The sequence below is a fragment of the Impatiens glandulifera genome, chromosome 7 (assembly GCF_907164915.1).
Source record: "Impatiens glandulifera chromosome 7, dImpGla2.1, whole genome shotgun sequence".
NCBI lineage: Eukaryota > Viridiplantae > Streptophyta > Magnoliopsida > Ericales > Balsaminaceae > Impatiens > Impatiens glandulifera.
Genome location: NC_061868.1, coordinates 46,007,496 through 46,025,180, shown reverse-complemented (window position 1 = coordinate 46,025,180; position 17,685 = coordinate 46,007,496). Strand labels below are relative to the sequence as shown.

The 17,685-nt window shown below is 30.4% G+C and overlaps 3 protein-coding genes across 3 annotated transcripts; 2 read left to right on the top strand and 1 right to left on the bottom strand.

Moving 5' to 3' along the window:
• Positions 1-1,641: 1,641 nt before the first annotated feature.
• LOC124945841 (wall-associated receptor kinase 2-like) lies at positions 1,642-2,936 on the top strand. The gene has a single exon (XM_047486350.1). It carries the CDS (start codon positions 1,658-1,660, stop codon positions 2,591-2,593), a length of 936 nt encoding a protein of 311 aa, XP_047342306.1. The 5' UTR covers positions 1,642-1,657; the 3' UTR covers positions 2,594-2,936.
• On the top strand, positions 2,882-9,173 carry LOC124910055 (wall-associated receptor kinase 5-like; the record flags this gene model as incomplete). The annotated part of the gene is made up of 3 exons (XM_047450679.1): positions 2,882-4,166; positions 6,710-7,639; positions 7,725-9,173. Coding segments are annotated over 3 exons (3,603 nt in total), but the record flags the coding sequence as incomplete, so codon positions are not given.
• Positions 9,174-12,122: 2,949 nt separating this feature from the next.
• On the bottom strand, positions 12,123-14,627 carry LOC124910054 (putative wall-associated receptor kinase-like 16). The gene is made up of 2 exons (XM_047450678.1): positions 13,579-14,627; positions 12,123-13,510 (listed from the first exon to the last, which is right to left on the bottom strand). Exons 1-2 carry the CDS (start codon positions 14,489-14,491, stop codon positions 12,123-12,125), a joined length of 2,301 nt encoding a protein of 766 aa, XP_047306634.1. The 5' UTR covers positions 14,492-14,627.
• Positions 14,628-17,685: the final 3,058 nt, after the last annotated feature.

Genomic DNA, 17,685 nt, shown 5'->3' with positions numbered 1-17,685 from the left:
CACAAATTATAGGCTTTTCTCTCTATTGCCAATCCAACAAATTGATCTCATATATTTAATCAAGCTCAACATACAAAATTAATATTGACATCTAAAAACACAATACATAGTTGTAATGAAAAGAACTTCTAATTTCGCGTGTCAAATATAACTATGTACTAAAAATGACTTACTCAAAAAAAATGTGAGTTATATTTATTTAATTAGAAAAAGAATAGTAAGAACATTTTTTTTTTCAAATATATTCAAATCACATTTAGCGCAACAAAGAAAAAAAATCCACAAATATATAGAATGGGAAAACATTGGAAAATTGAATTTCGATCTTGTGTATTAATTGCTATTTTATAATATTTTGATTTAATGATTTATTTTAAAATAATAAGTAATAAAATATTTTAAAAGTATAATTTAATTATAATTTTTTAATAAGATTAATAGTTTTAATATTTATATTTTTTTAAATCAATAAAATATTTTTAATCAATAATTTTATTTTAAATTTTTAATAAGATTGAAAATTCTAATTTATTTATAATATATTTAATTTATAATAACTACTTAAATATATACTAAATAAACACGGAGTTAAACCACATATAATAAAATAATAATTTTATTTTGAAATATTTTAATAACATTAATAATTTTATTTATAATTATAATTTAACATTAATACTTTTTTATAATATAATTTTTAAAATATGAAATTAAATAGCTTGATCAATGAGTCCTGTCTTATTCATAATATTTTCATGATTAAAAAGATGATGTTTAAAAGTCATCAATGGTACTACGCATTAAAAAGTGTGGTAATTGCTCTTAAAACGACGTCATAATGTAAAGGTAACAAGAGTAAACCTCCAACCCATTATTTCTTATATAGAAAAGTCAAGAAAAATTAAATAGCTAGTATTTAATAAATGAGACACAATAATTAGTCTACATGACTTGTAAAAATGAATAATAAAGTTTGAAAACAACAGCCAAGCTACCCGACTGATTGAGTTTTATAAATACACGTAAGTAGGAATTATTATTAAAAAAAAATATCTCTTCACCATTGGACCATATTTGGACATAACTAGAGCAAATTGATGAGGAGGGCCATCTGGCTGGATGGAATTGACCATTGACAGGTATACTAATATATATTATCTTAAAGTGATGGTATTTTATTATAAATGTATGGGAAAGATCATTATTATTAATTATTGTGAGTAGTTCTTACAAGGGGGTGAAAACAACCTCCTATTTACATTGTTGTTACAAATATACGAAGTCATTTGTGTCCGAAATATAATGAATTATGCTGGAGATCACCGTGACTATTTAGAGACATTAATCGGGACAATTAAAAAAACGAGATTTACAAGATATGTTAGAAATGTTAGGACATATTAAAAAAAATAGAAAAAGAGATGTTCCTAAATTCTTAATTACCCACTTGAGATTTTTAAAGTTTTTTACGGGATGATATAGATCCAGATCGATATCAATGATGAACTCGTCAATTGACAATGATAGGAGAAACCCACTCATAAACACGTTATTTGACTTATCACTCATCAAGCAAGTTGGCCTATATAGTATAATATTGCTATATATATCAATCACCCATTAGATCAAATTAAAATTACAATTACAATTAAAAACAATGGCATTTTCCCCTTCGTCTCTACCAAATAAGTTGATACTGATCATATTTTTCATGTCCTTGTATGATTGTGAATTAGCTGCTGCAACAACAACGACGACGACGACGGGCTCTTTCTGCAACAGAACATGCGGGGAAATAGAAATTCCTTACCCGTTTGGCACCACCGAAGAATGCTATTTAGCTAACGACACCTACCGTGGCCAAAACTTCCTTGTGACATGTAAGGACGATGGCAAATTGTATTGGGCGACAAAAAATGTAACAAACACAACAATCCAGATCAGCCAAATCAATGTTTCTGCTGCTCACATTAAAATTTTATTGAGATACATTGGAGAAGACTGTTATAATGAGTTTGGGCAAAGTCAATCCGTGCGAAAACAAGGACAATTAACCACGGGTTCATTCGTCGTGTCAACTACCCAAAACAAGTTCACGGTTTTGGGATGCGATACTTATGGTCAAATGACGAACCAACAAAACAACATGACGTTTTTCACCGCTTGCACTTCTTACTGTGCGAGCCTCACCGACGTTCAAGACGGAAAGTGTGACGGTTTAGGTTGTTGTCAAGTACCGATTCCTCAAAATACGCATTCTTTGAACAGCAATGCTTTTAGTTATTACAATCATTCCAAGGTGTTCGGCTTTAATCCTTGTGGTTATGCTTTTATTGCGGATACAAGTGTCTACAATTTCTCTACAAAACATCTCAATCAAATGCCGTCTGAGGAGGAGCGACCAGTTGTGCTTGAATGGGCTATAAGTAATAAGACTTGCGATGAGGCGGCTAAAGATAGTCAAACATTTGCTTGCAATGGTCAAAACAATGCATGTTTGGACGTTCAAAACGGGGAAGGTTACAGATGCAAATGTCTTGATGGATATGAAGGGAATCCCTATCTTTTTGATGGTTGTAAAGGTACTAACTAATTAATTATACCCACAAAACTTTTGATTAATTTACTTTTGGACGATTCTTCCTTATAACTTTCTTGTTACGTTGCAGATATTAACGAATGCAATGACCCAATCCTTAATGAATGTGTGAAAATCTGTAAGGATAAAGAGGGGGGTTACGAGTGTTTATGTCCTTGGGGATATCATGGCAATGGAAAAAAAGGTGGGACTGGATGTTCAAGGGCTTTACCACTTGTGGCTATAATTGTTCTAAGTAAGTTTTGTTTAACATTTTGAAAACAATGTTTGTTTGAAAATTGAACTTATTCAGACATATTTGAATTTCATATAGGTACTGCTATAGGCATAACATCTTTATTCATGGTATTGATTTGGGTACATCATTTGGTAAAGAAAAGAAATCTAATGAAACTCAGAGAAATTTTCTTTCAACAAAACGGTGGTTTCATGTTGCGAAATCAACTTTCATCGAGTCAAGGGTCGTCTTCAAGAGAAACTGCAAAGATATTTACCGCCCATGAGTTAGAGGAAGCAACCAACCGATACAACGAAGCTAACATTTTGGGAGAGGGCGGTTTCGGCACAGTTTATAAAGGTGTTCTTCCGAATAAAATAGTTGTGGCTGTCAAAGTGTCGAAAAACATGCAAAAAGACCATATTGAACAATTCATGTCCGGCGAGAAGAAGGGTCAAGTCGAAGAATTCATAAACGAGGTGATTATTTTATCACAAGTGAATCACCGGCACATAGTCAGACTATTGGGATGTTGCTTGGAGACAGAAGTGCCCTTATTAGTTTACGAGTACATCTCAAACGGAACTTTACATGATCATATACATTCTAAAAGCAATAAGGCCAGCTCTCACCTCATGTCTTGGGAAAATCGTTTGAGGATAGCCTCAGAAACTGCAAATGCTATATCGTATCTACACTCATCCGCTTCCATTCCCATAATTCATAGAGATATAAAGTCTACTAACATCCTCTTAGATGAGAATTATATTGCAAAGGTATCTGATTTTGGTGCATCAAGATTGGTATCCATTGATACAATGGAATTATCGACAATGGTGCAAGGCACTCTCGGATACCTAGACCCCGAGTACTTGCAAACAAGTCAATTAACCGACAAGAGTGATGTGTATAGTTTTGGAGTAATTCTAGCGGAACTACTTACCGGTAGAAATGTCCTTCGGTTTGACTGTGAAGATTTGAAGGATAAGAATTTAGCCACATATTTTCTCTCGGCGTTAAGAGATAATCGTTTAGTTGAAATTCTTGATAATAACATACTCAACGAAGAAAGTTTTGAACGGGTCAATGAAGTAGCCAATATAACAAAGATGTGCTTGGGGGTAAGAGGAGAAGATCGTCCTTCAATGAAAGAAGTGGCAATGGAGCTCGAAGGCTTGAGGCTAACGAGAAAACACCCATGGATTAAAGGCGCCGACACTGAAGAGACCTTATGTTTGATTGACACCTTGGAAACATCAAACTCATACGCATTTGGCGATACAAGCATCATAGACATGGGCTACAATAATACGCAAGAACAAATTTTGTACCCAACAAGTTTGGGGAGGTAATCCATCCTCTTTATGTGGATAATTTGTTTACATATGTCAAGCTTCTATTTTCATTTTTTCTATAGATGTTTCACTAGTTAATGCATATTTACACATGTTGCAACCTCGTACCAATAATAATAAAATACTAATATTTCTAGAAAACTCGTCTTGTATACTAAGCTTATAGGGACACCCACATTCGGTATAGCACTTTCATCGTTCTGAAACTTTGATATACCGAAATTCCGGTATGATATTGGTATAACTTTTTACACCACATTTTTTTATACTCTATACTGGCCTCGAGTTTTGGGTTGTTTCCGTCTAAAAAAACGTCAATTTTGACCGCTAAAAAAATGATAAAAAAAAAGTTTTGGTGAGGTTAGAAATCATTACTAGATAAAAATTATTTATTTACAATCTAAACCACTAAGTTAAATCTATTTATGTTTATAAAATACTAGAAATATGTTATTTGTTTTAATAAATGGGCTGTAATCGGGAAAACTAACATTCTGACTGTATCAATAAAAAAAACTTAATATACCGAACTGACTAACCTACATTAAACACAAATTTAATCTGAGTCTAATTTCTAACCATTGTTGTATATATCATTCTTAATTAACTATGAAAACACCAGATTCATTAAACTATTAGTTATTAGTCCTAACAAAATTAGGATCATCAACTTGTTAAATAAAAATTAATAAAAACTTGTCAATCATTGTATCAGACTTCAAGATTAGGTTAGTCGAATATCCAACTTGCAAAATAACACACACACACATATATATATATATAATTTATTGGATATAAATTCACCCTCAAAAGTTTACAAAATTATTAATTGAGCCCTTTACAATAAAATTTCTTATGAACTTTGAAGTGAGTCCTAATGTTGCCATCATGTGCACACTAAAAAAAAAAGAAATATTGCTTATAATACTTCGAATTTCAGTTGGTACTCATATACATATCAAATGTAAGAAAAAAAAATCCGTCAAAATAAGTTCATATTTGGCATGATTGAATTGATCATTTCATTAATAGATTAGCAAAAAAATGGGAAAATGTAAGATGAAAATCATATAAATTTTTACTAAAGAAATTATATTCTAAAACTAATTTTATACAACAATAAAAAAAATTGTAAAGATTTTATATTAAAGATGATTAATCACATATTTCATATTGATTACAAACTTATTATTTATATAAAAAAAAATGGAAAGAATGTCAATTTTACCATTGAACTATGACGGAATATTCACGTATTTCACTGAACTAATTTTTGTTCGTTTATACTACTGAAGTTGAGTTTAATGTTCATCTATGTCACTGCTGGACAAAAACATACAATTCCGTTAAGTTTTTCGTTAGATGATGACACGTGTGATTGACATGTTATTTTTAAAAAAAATAATATATATTATATTTTTATTTTTTTTATTCATAATTTCTAAATAATAATTTTTTTTATATTTTTAAAGGCATTAACCAAACAATATAGACATTTTGAGAGACACTAATAATAATTTACTTTTTTTTTTTAATTAATATATTTTTAACATTTATTTTTATTAGCGTTATTATTTAGAAATGTTAATAAAAAGAAATGTTAAAAATATATTAATTAAAATAAAGTGAATTATTGTAAATGCTTCTCAAAATATATAATTTATTTGATTAATACCTTTAAAAATGTAAATTAAGTTTTATTATTTAAAATATTGAATAAAAATAAAAATATAATATATATTAATTTATAAAAATGACATGTAAATCACACGTGTCATCATTTAACGGAAAACTTAACGGATTTGACATAGATGGACATTAAACTCAACTACAGTGGTATGAACGAACAAAAATTAGTTCAGTCATATACGTGAATATTCCATTATAGTTCGATGATAAAATTGACATTATTCCCTAAAAAAAATAATTATGATAATTAATAATCACCATAAAAATATAACTTCTCAATACTCACACACAAATTGATTAATTTTTTTAAAAAATTAACCATGTGCATTTAGTATAGGTAGGTTTCTTGTTCTCCATTTCTTGTAAAAAAAAAAAAGTATTTATAAATTGTAATTTACAATTTTATTAATTTGGAAAAAATAAAATATTAAAAAATATGTTTGAAATAATATACTATTATCTTCAAATATTTAATCATTTAAATAAAACAACAAAAATATGTACATCAAATCAATGATTATTCGAACACAACAAACATTTAAAAAAATCCATGTAAACACATTCAATTTACTATACTTCATTGCATTAAAATAAAAAATAAAGTAAAGGGTATATTCAAAATTAAATTAATTCATGAATCAATTCTAAATTGAAAAAGAAATTAAGGGTCATTTACATATTCATCATATTTCAAATCTTGCATTCTTTATATTATTTCAAAGGTCAAAATTCAGAACCTTTATCCCAAAGTCAAACAGAGCACTCTAATTTGATGGCTTTGACTGTCCATGGCTTTCCATTTAAAACCAAGAAGATGAACCATACTTACCCATAACAACTACTTTCCAGCGAGCCAGAAAACCACCCCAAAAATGTCAAAAACCATGCATTGGGCCAAATCTATGTCAACTTTCTTCTTTCTGGTGACAATATTATCGCCGGCGCCGGCAGTTTCAGTAATGCAGCCAGGTCCGAATTGCACCACCACATGCGGCGGTATCAACATCCCTTTCCCCTTTGGCACAACCCCAGATTGTTATCTAAATCCGACTTTCCTTGTTGTATGCAACGAAACCCATTTCAATCCTCCCAAACCATTTCTAAGTAATGTAACCACCAATCCCTTCGAACTTCTCGATATAATGCCCGATGGGCAAATACGTGTCTCATCACCCGTCGCTCGTAATTGCTATAACCAGACCGGTGGTCTGATCGCCAATGAGACCAGACAAGTGAGTGTGAGCGAAGTATTGCTTCCCCAGAATTTCTTCATCTCCGACACAAAGAACAAGTTTATAGGAATCGGTTGTGATACTGTAGTAGTAGCTGCAAGTTCAAGACTTACTTCGTATTATTCTGGTTGTACATCTTTCTGCAGTACTCCTCAGGCTGTTACCAATGGTTCTTGCTCTGGTTTCGGTTGTTGCCTCTTTTCAATTCGCAAACAAACCAGGAATTATGCAATTGCAATAAACAGTATAGAGGATCATGTCACTGTCTGGGGATTTAATCCTTGCAGCCACGCGTTCCTTGGCGAAACCAGCGCTTTCAACTTTTCATTATCCGACATTCGTGGCCTTTTGGATAAGAAGAGTTTCCCTGCTATTTTGGATTGGGGGATTGGGAACAAGACTTGCGAAGAAGAAAGGAGGAATTCTTCGAGTTTCGCTTGCATGGCGGCGAATAGTGATTGTATTGATTCTACTAATGGACCTGGCTATTTCTGCAATTGCTCTTCTGGGTATCAAGGAAATCCTTATCTTGTTAATGGCTGTCAAGGTATGGGACCTGATTATTTGGTAAATTGATAATAGTTTTATCAATATTTCAGATATAATTTGAATTGGGTGGCTTTATTTTGCAGATGTTAATGAATGTCTAGCTTCAAATCCATGTGATTCGAATGCAACTTGCGCAAATTCAGTGGGAAGTTTCTCTTGTTCTTGCTTGAAAGGATTGGAAGGAGATGGTTTGAAAAACGGAACAGGCTGCAGTCCAAAGATTGAGTCTAATGATTCTACTACACTAATCATTGTTCTAAGTGTTACCGTTGGCCTCTTAGTCCTGTTAGTTGCAGGATCTTGGATATATTGGATTCAAAGAAAAAGGAAGATCATAAAGCTTAAAGAAAAATTCTTTCAGCAAAATGGAGGCTTGTTACTACAACAGAAGCTCTCACAAGATGAATCATCGTCGAGCAATCAAACAACAAGGATTTTCACTATTGAGGATCTCAAGAAGGCGACGAACAACTATAGTGAAGAAAGAGTTATCGGGCAAGGCGGATTCGGAACAGTCTACAAAGGAGTATTGACCGATGACAGAGTTGTGGCCATTAAGAAATCTAAGATAAGCGACGAAAGCCAAACAGAGCAATTCGTTAATGAAGTTATCATCCTGTCACAAATCAATCATAGAAACGTGGTGAAGCTTATAGGATGTTGTCTAGAAACTGAAGTCCCTTCTTTAGTTTATGAGTTCATCACGAATGGAACTCTTTCAGAACGCATTCATGATGATGATTCTGCATTCCCTTTGCTCACGTGGGATATGCGTTCGAAGATAGCTGCAGATACCGCAGAAGCATTGGCTTATTTGCACTCGGCAGCTTCTATCCCGATCATCCATAGGGATATCAAATCCGCTAATATACTCTTGGATGACATGTATACTGCAAAAGTTTCTGATTTCGGGGCTTCGAAACTGGTTCCTGCTGATCAAGCTGAATTAGCTACTCTTGTTCAAGGGACTTTCGGTTATTTGGATCCAGAATATTTCTTTTCAAACCTATTAACGGAGAAGAGCGATGTTTATAGCTTTGGGGTAGTCCTGGTGGAGTTAGTAACGGGTGAAAAGGCGTTATCTTATGACAGGCCTGAAAAACATAAGAACTTGGCTATGCATTTTGTTTGTGCGATGAAAGAAGATCGATTAATAGAAATTCTCGACAATAAAATTGCTAACAATGAAACTGTTGAAGAAATGAAGGAAGTGGCTAAGATCGCACAAAGATGTTTAAGGATGACTGGGGATGAGAGGCCTACAATGAGAGAAGTGGCGACAATGCTTGAAGGGTTAAAGATAACTGAGAAACATCTTTGGGAAGAGTCTAATTCTTATGCCGAAGAAGCTAAGTTACTTCTCGACATAGATTATAATGAGGTTCTTGGGGATGAAAACGGTTATTCGAAAAGCGCTGATTTTAATAACTTGAAAAATCGTATGATGGATCGAATAGATGACGGACGTTAATTGTGATGGGAGTTGGAAAATATTGCATACACAATCATATATTGTGTTATGTTCTCATTCATTTGTTTGTTTGCTTATTGGAAATTCCAATTGCACATTTTATTTTGATTACTTCTTATGTTATTCAAATTTTTGAAGTTAAAAGTTTGTATTATGTTTTTTTAAAATGGTTGAGGAGGGAAGACTAAGTTAAAGCTTGTATTATTAGTTAAGTGTATTTTTTTTAAATAGTCAATGTATAATGAGAATGTGAATTAAAGCTTCTATTATTAGTTTAGTGTATTTTTTTTTTTAAATAATCAATGTATAATGAGAATGTGAGGTAAAAGCTTGTATTATTAGTTTAGTGTATTATTTTTTAAAGAAAAATTACACCTGACATTTTCGTGATACATGAGTTTCCTTTTCGTATAACTTCTAACCAAATATCATTCAAAAGGTGCATGGCATTTTTTAGTTTAACTTCTACCAAAAAATTCCATTCAAATGGTGCATTGAAAGACGGAAAGACGGATGAATTTAATGTTGATAATACTGTTGAAAATGATATGGTACTGCCGGAAACTGTTAGTGACTTTTGGGAGGAATTGATTGGGCGACTAAAAATGCGAGACTTAAAAGATGTGTCTCTATCTCTATAATTTTTGGTGGATTATCTGTTGGAAATAAATTTGATAACTTTTAACAACGAAAGTAGGCCGTTAAAGATTATTCACAATGTTACTATCATGACGATGTCTGATATTAGATCCGAAAAACATGTGAATTTGTGTGCAGATCTTATTGCCCTTCTTGAAGATCTTTGAGTCAATTAATTATTATAATGTAATCAATTTGTACATAACTTTTTTCATGTCATGTTTTTATCGTTGTGCTTAAATAAATTTTTTAAATGGATCATTTTATAAAAAAAATTAACACTGAATTAATTTGAAAAATGATTTTTTTTTTTTAGATTTTATGTCTTTTCAAATATTGTCCTATCATTTCGACACCATTTTTTACACCATTTTTTTTTTCACTATCTCACTCTATTTTAAATAGGCACAATATAATGTTTTAAATATAAATATAAAATATGAAAAAAAAACTATTAATAACTTTATAAAACATGAAAATAAGTTGAATATTTTTGTAACATATTATTGAATCTAGTAAATATACAACCGATTTTATTGATTGTATTAATAGTTTAGTATATTAGACAATTATATATATGCCCACAAAATAAGTTCACGATAGAATTCAAAATAAATGACTGAATCGAAAATCGGTGAAAACTTATTTTATTCTCTTTTATTTGAATCTGTCAATTTATTTGTTTAAGCCCGTTTTATTAGAAAGAAATATATTATTATAAGTTAGTAGAACGAGTCTAGTCTACTAAAATATAAAATTGATTCAAACTTAAATTTATGGAGTGATGTTGAATATATATTATTAGGATTTTACAAATTAATATGTTAAAATGAGAAATTGGACGACCCTCCTAATAATAAGGGTAAATGAGTGGGTAATCAGCGCATAATTTTAAATTGCACACAATTTTAAATTGGTTGGTGACCACTTCTTATTTTTTTAACGAAATTGTCTGTGTCGCGAGACGCAACCGAATGACATGTAAAAAGTCCACAATCGCGAGCCGTACCCCGGTTGCGAGAAGCAACCTGCATTCGCGAGACACAACAGGTAATCGCGAGATGCATTCGCGAGACGCAACCGACATTTGCAAGATGCATTCGCGAGACGCAACCGGCATTCGCGAGATGCATTCGCGAGACGTAACCGGAATTCGCGAGACGCAACCGGCAATCGCGAGACGCAACCGGTAATCCGATTATGGAGTTTTCACTTGGCATCCAGTTACGTCTCGCAATCGGCGGTTACGTTTCGCGACAGGGGCAATTTCGTCAAAAAATATAAAGTGGTCAGCAACACATTTAAAATTAAAATTATGCACTGGTCACCGGCTCATTTACTCCCGTTAAAAAAGGTTAAGTTCATGTGGAAGAATACTCACAAATATTGTCTTTACATAAAATGAAATAATATAACTAAGCACAATAAATACAAATTTCATATTAATGCAACATTTAGACTATCCACATCAGGGTATCAAATTTTTTCATTTAATACTTTGCAACGTCAGCTTAACACATATTTTAACACATATTTTAACACCCACTCTTTAACATATTCTACAGTAGAGTGTTATTCAAGATATCAAAATTACTTTTTCACTTTCTCTCACTTTCACATCATTTATACATAATTTCATTTTTTTTAACCACAAACAATATTATTCATCACTTGGTAAATCAAACATACAAATATTATTTAAAACGAAGACGAAAACAAACACTCTAAACATTGGTAATTTGTTAAGTAGTGTTTTTAAAACTCTAATCGAGAGTTTTAAAATAAAATTTTAAAACGATTGTTTCGCCTTTGAAGCTCTTCGAGAAGTTCTTTTTGCCTTTTGAGTAAAGATTCCTCCAACTCCCATTGTTGTTGAATTTCTTCGAGATTGAAAGGTTTGGGAGAATATTCATATGATAATATGAAGAAATGTGATACAAACAAGGATGATAATATGGTGGAAAACTTTAGAAATTTCTTGGTGTCCAAATGACACAAACTAAGTCTTTTTTTATAGATCTCAAAAAATAAAAAATAATGATATATATATATATATATCAATTATTATACAAAAATGTATTTAAAAAAAAACAAAAAAAAAAAAGTAATCATCAACGCTGTCAATTGGCACGCTGTGATTGGGCCACATCAAATTTGGTCCCGTATCAAAATTTGATATCCATATTTTAACACTTAATTTTAATTTTGATACTCTGTTGCACCATTTGATATTATTTTAACACTCATTTGATACGAATACAATGATATAAAAATAATTGAATATCATACAAATACAATATACAAATAAATGAATGAAAACATAACACATGATATAATTGTGTGAAATATTCTTATCCTCGTAAAACAATTTCTAACGTCCTCCATCTAATCTATCAATCATTCGGTCTTTCAAACTATTAAAACCTGCGCTTTCCGAATAACCGTTTTCATCACCAAGAACCCCGTCATAATCTATGTCTAGAAGTAACTTAGTTTCTTCGTGGTAAGAATTGAATTCGTCCCATGGATGTTTCTCTGTTTTCATTAGACCTTCAAGCATTATTGCCACTTCTCTCATGGTAGGCCTCTCATCCCCTGTCATTCTCAAGCATCTTTGGGCAATCTTCGCCACTCCATTCATCTGTTCGACACCTTCATTGTTAACAATTTTACTGTCGAGAATTTCTATTAGTCGGTCTTCTTTCATCGAACAAACAAAATGCATGGCCAAGTTCTTCTGTTTTTCAGGTCTGTCGTAAGATAACGCCTTTTCACCCGTTAGCAGCTCCACCAAGACTACCCCGAAGCTATAAACATCGCTCTTCTCCGTTAATTGGTTTGAAAAGAAATATTCAGGGTCCAAATAACCGAAAGTCCCTTGAACAAGAGTAGCCAATTCTGTTTGATCTGCAGAAATCAGTTTCGAAGCCCCGAAATCAGAAACTTTGGCTGTATACATGTCATCCAAGAGTATATTAGCGGATTTGATATCCCTATGGATGATCGGGATAGAAGCTGCCGAGTGCAAATAAGCCAATGCTTCTGCGGTATCTGCAGCTATCTTCAAACGCATATCCCACGTGAGCAAAGAGAATGCAGAATCTTTATCATGAATGCGTTCCGAAAGAGTTCCATTCGAGATGAACTCATAAACTAAAGAAGGGACTTCAGTTTCTAGACAACATCCTATAAGCTTCACCACGTTCCTATGATTGATTTGCGAGAGGATGATTACTTCATTAACGAATTGCTCTGTTTGGCTTTCGTCACTTATCTTAGATTTCTTAATGGCGACAACTCTGTCATCGGGCAATACTCCTTTGTACACGGTTCCGAAACCTCCTTGCCCGATAACTCTATCTTCACCATAGTTATTCGTCGCCTTCTTGAGATCCTCGATAGTGAAAATCCTTGTTGTTTGATTGCTCGACGAGGATTCATCTTGTGAGAGCTTCTGTTGTAGTAACAAACCTCCATTTTGTTGAAAGAATTTTTCTCTAAGCTTTATGATCTTCCTTTTTCTTTGAATCCAATATATAAAAGATCCTGCAACTACCAGAACTAAGAGACCAATTGTAACACTTAGAACAATGATTAGTGTTGTAGAATCATTAGACTTGATCTTTGGACTGCAGCCTGTTCCGTTTTTCAAACCATCTCCTTCAAATCCTTCCAAACAAGAACATGAGAAACTCCCCACTGAATTCGCGCAGGTTGAATTCAAATAGCAAGGATTTGAAGCTTGGCATTCATTAACATCTGCAAAATAAAGCCGCCCAATTCAAATTATATCTGAAACATTGATAAACTATAATCAAATTACCAAATGATCAGGTCCATACCTTGACAGCCATTAACAAGATAAGGATTTCCTTGATACCCAGAAGAGCAATTGCAGAAATAGCCAGGTCCGTTTGTAGAATCAATGCAATCACTATTTGCCGCCATGCAAGCAAAACTCGAAGAATTCCTCCTTTCTTCTTCGCAAGTCTTATTCCCTATAGCCCAATCCAGCATAGCAGGGAAACTCTTCCTATCTAAAAGTCCTCGAATGTCGGATAATGAAAAGTTGAAAGCATCAATTTCGCCAATAAAAGTGTAGCTGCAAGGATCAAATTCCCATACTTTGACATGTTTCTCTATACTGAATATTCCAATTCCATAAACTCTAGTTTGTTTGAGTAATGAAGTCTCGCAACAACCGAAACCAGTGCAAGATCCATTGATAACAGCCTGAGGAGTATTGCAGAGAGATATACAACCAGTAGCATACCTAGTATTTCTTAAGCTTAGAACTACAACAACTGTATCACAACCGACACCAATATACTTGTTTTTCGTGTCGGAGAAGAAGAAATTCACTGGAAGTTCTTGGATCACGTTTTTGGTCTCATTTCTAATCACACCCCCGGTCTGGTTATAGCAATAACGAGAGACGGGTGATGAGACACGCAGTTGGCCATCGAGCATTATGTCCAGCAATTCGAATGGATCGGTGGTTCTATTACTTAGAAATGGTTTGGGAGGATTGAAATGGGTTTCGTTGCATACAACAAGGAAAGTCGGATTTAGATAGCAATCTGGGGTTGTGCCAAAGGGGAAAGGGATGTTGATACCGCCGCATGTGGTGGTGCAATTCGGACCTGGCTGCATTACTGAAACTGCCGGCGCCGGCGATAATATTGTCACCAGAAAGATGAAAGCTGACATAGATTTGGCCAAATGCATGGTTTTTGACATTTTTTTGGGTGGTTTTCTGGCTCACTGGAAAGTAGCTGTTATGGGTAAGTATGGTTCATCTTCTTGGTTTTAAAGGGATGGCCATGGACAGTCAAAGCCATCAAATTAGAGTGCTCTGTTTGACTTTGGGATAAAGGTTCTGAATTTTGACCTTTTGAAATAATGTAAAGAATGCAAGATTTGAAATATGATGAATATGTAAATGACCCTTAAGTTCTTTTTGAATCTTTAATTGATCCTTTATTTCAAAGATATTTCTTAATACATTCTTATTTTCCAAAAATCAATTGTAAATTGCAATTTATAAAATACAAGTGTTTTTTTTCTTCTTTTTTTTTTAATAAATGTGAAACAATATTCAATAATTGACAAACATACATGTACGAGATGCACACGATCTATACATGGACACGAATCCAAGATTCAGGGTTATTTAAAAAAAATTAGGATAGACTTAAAAAAATAACAAGAAAATTTTGAATAAATTCAGTGACAAAGGTAAGTTTTACCATTTTTTAAATAAATAAACAGTGAATTAAATAAAAAAAAAAATTACAAATTATAGAGTTATTAACTATTTTACGTTAAAAATAATTTTTTTTTTTTTCGGGGTGTTTAGAAGCCCACCCAATCCCTGAATCTATCCGTGAATGTGTATGTGAGAATTGAGAAGTTATATTTTAGGGTAATTATTAATTATCATAATTATTTAAAACATGATCTAAATTATAAATAATATGTCAAAATAATTTTGTTTTTGATTTGTATTTAATATGAAATATGTGATTAAACATTTTCTCTTAGTTCACCCTAATTTATGATTATTCTTCTATTTGAAATGTTTATGAGTACCAACTGAAATTCAAAGTATTCTAGCAAGTTTTATTGTTTTTGTTTAGTGTGCATGGAAACATTATGACTGATTTCAAGTTCGTGAGAATTTTATTTTATAAAGAGCTCAACTAAAATTTTTGTATACTTTGGAGGGTGAATTTTTATATCATTTTCCTTCCAATATATATTTGTTAATTTGCAAGTTGGATATTCCATTATCCTAATCTTGAAGTCTAATACAATGATTGACAAGTTGTTATTATATTTATATAACAAGTTGATGGTCTTATAGGGGCTAATTTTTTTTGGGTAGGTTTAAAGAATCTATTGTTTTCTTGTTTATTTAATTTTAATATTATTAATATACATAATTATTTTTAATTATTATTTTTTAAATAGTTTAATATTTTAATTAAAAAATATATTTTTTTTTATAACGATAATTTTATTAATTATTATTTTATATATTTACTTATTATAAATAATATATATTTTTATATATTAAATTTATTTTATTACAATTATTAATAATATTCAAATTAAATAAATTTAATTTACCGTTTAATTTTTTATAATTTAATTAAAAATAATCACATTACAATACTTTATAATAATAAACAATATTATTTCTAATATAAATAAATATAAAAAAATAATAATAATAATAATAATAATAATTTTAAATTCATATTTATACAATTTATATTACATTCTTATACTATATACCAAACATAAAATTATAAAGTATCTACAATTACAACTCCTAACTTAAAATATAATATAAATTCATATAATTACCTTTTTTTAATAGTGAATAGTTAACTAGTTTCAAAATTTATATTTATATATAAATTATAAATATTTTTTAATAATTAAAAATTATATAATGATTAAAATGAATTTATATTATTCTTGATAATTAAGTGTAGGAAAGATAGTAAGCTTATATATATATCAGGGATGATTGGGGATAGGAAAAGTGAGGTTTATTGAGTGAAGTGTCATTAATTCAGAAACATTTCTAGTAGTTTCCAATTTTGGTTTGGGATGCTGAACTATACGATGTACGAAAGGGTTGCTTACGAGTCCAAACAGAGGGTTTGGACATGATAAAATTATTGCACATATTCTAATTAATAAGTTAGAAGATAACATTAAATAATTTTTTTATTTATAAAAACATATTTGCATAAGAGTACATCTATAAATATTTATTAAACTTTGTTATAAGTTAAGATAGTTTAATTAGATATTATTATTATTTTTGTTTTAAAATCAAAAGCTCAAATTCAATTTATATGAAAACGCATTAAATTGTTGGAGGTTCGTACTAAATTTTTAAATAAAAATAATAATAAATAAGTTTGTCAATTTAAAAGAATCTTAAATATTGAACTTTTAAATCAATATTTGATAAAGAAGTTAGTTACAGTAGATTTTAAAATTACATTTTGGAAATAGTTATTTTTTTATCATCACAATAAATAGTTACAATTACAATTAATTTGTAAAATTGTTAAAAATACAAATTAAAATCTTGATTAAAAAAAATTAGGTGAAAAATAAATAGAACAAATATTATTTTAATACTATATTTTCACATTAAATAAATATATAAATTAAGATATATATATATATATATATATATATATATATATATATTTCAATAAATTAATAATAATAAATTTATTAAAATAAGTAATAATATTATAATAATAAATAATCTTACTATATTTTTTTCTAATTTATTAAATCATCAAATTATTAAGTTATTTAGGGTTTACAAAACAGTAATGGTATGATTTTCACATATTTATTATTTTTAATACCATTAAATCACTTAATTTATCTATTAAAAAAATTTAATTTAATTAAATTTTAAATATAAAAAACATTTTTCTTAATTTATTCTAATATAATTCTTTGACTATATTCTTTTTTTTTTAAATTGATAGTTTTCTTCTTTTAAGTTTTGTCAACGACATCTACTTGATTTTAGCAATAATATTGTGCCTCACTTATTTAAAAATATTATTTAACTTCTTGTTGAAAATTAATATTTTTTAATCATCTGAATTCTTTAAGATGATGAGATTATAATTTTTAATTTTAATTTTATCTATAATATATTACTAATAACAAATCTTATCAATTTTTTATGTTAAAAAAGAACTAATAAATGTTATTATATTTTTGCTTTCCGATCTCCAAAATACTTTTTGTAAATTATTTTTTATCATTAAATAAAATCTTACCTAAATTTTATTATTATTTTACAACTATATCTTTATTTTGTAATTTACTTTTTTTCACAATCCATTTAGAAATTATAGTTATAAACTTATAATGACTATGTTTAG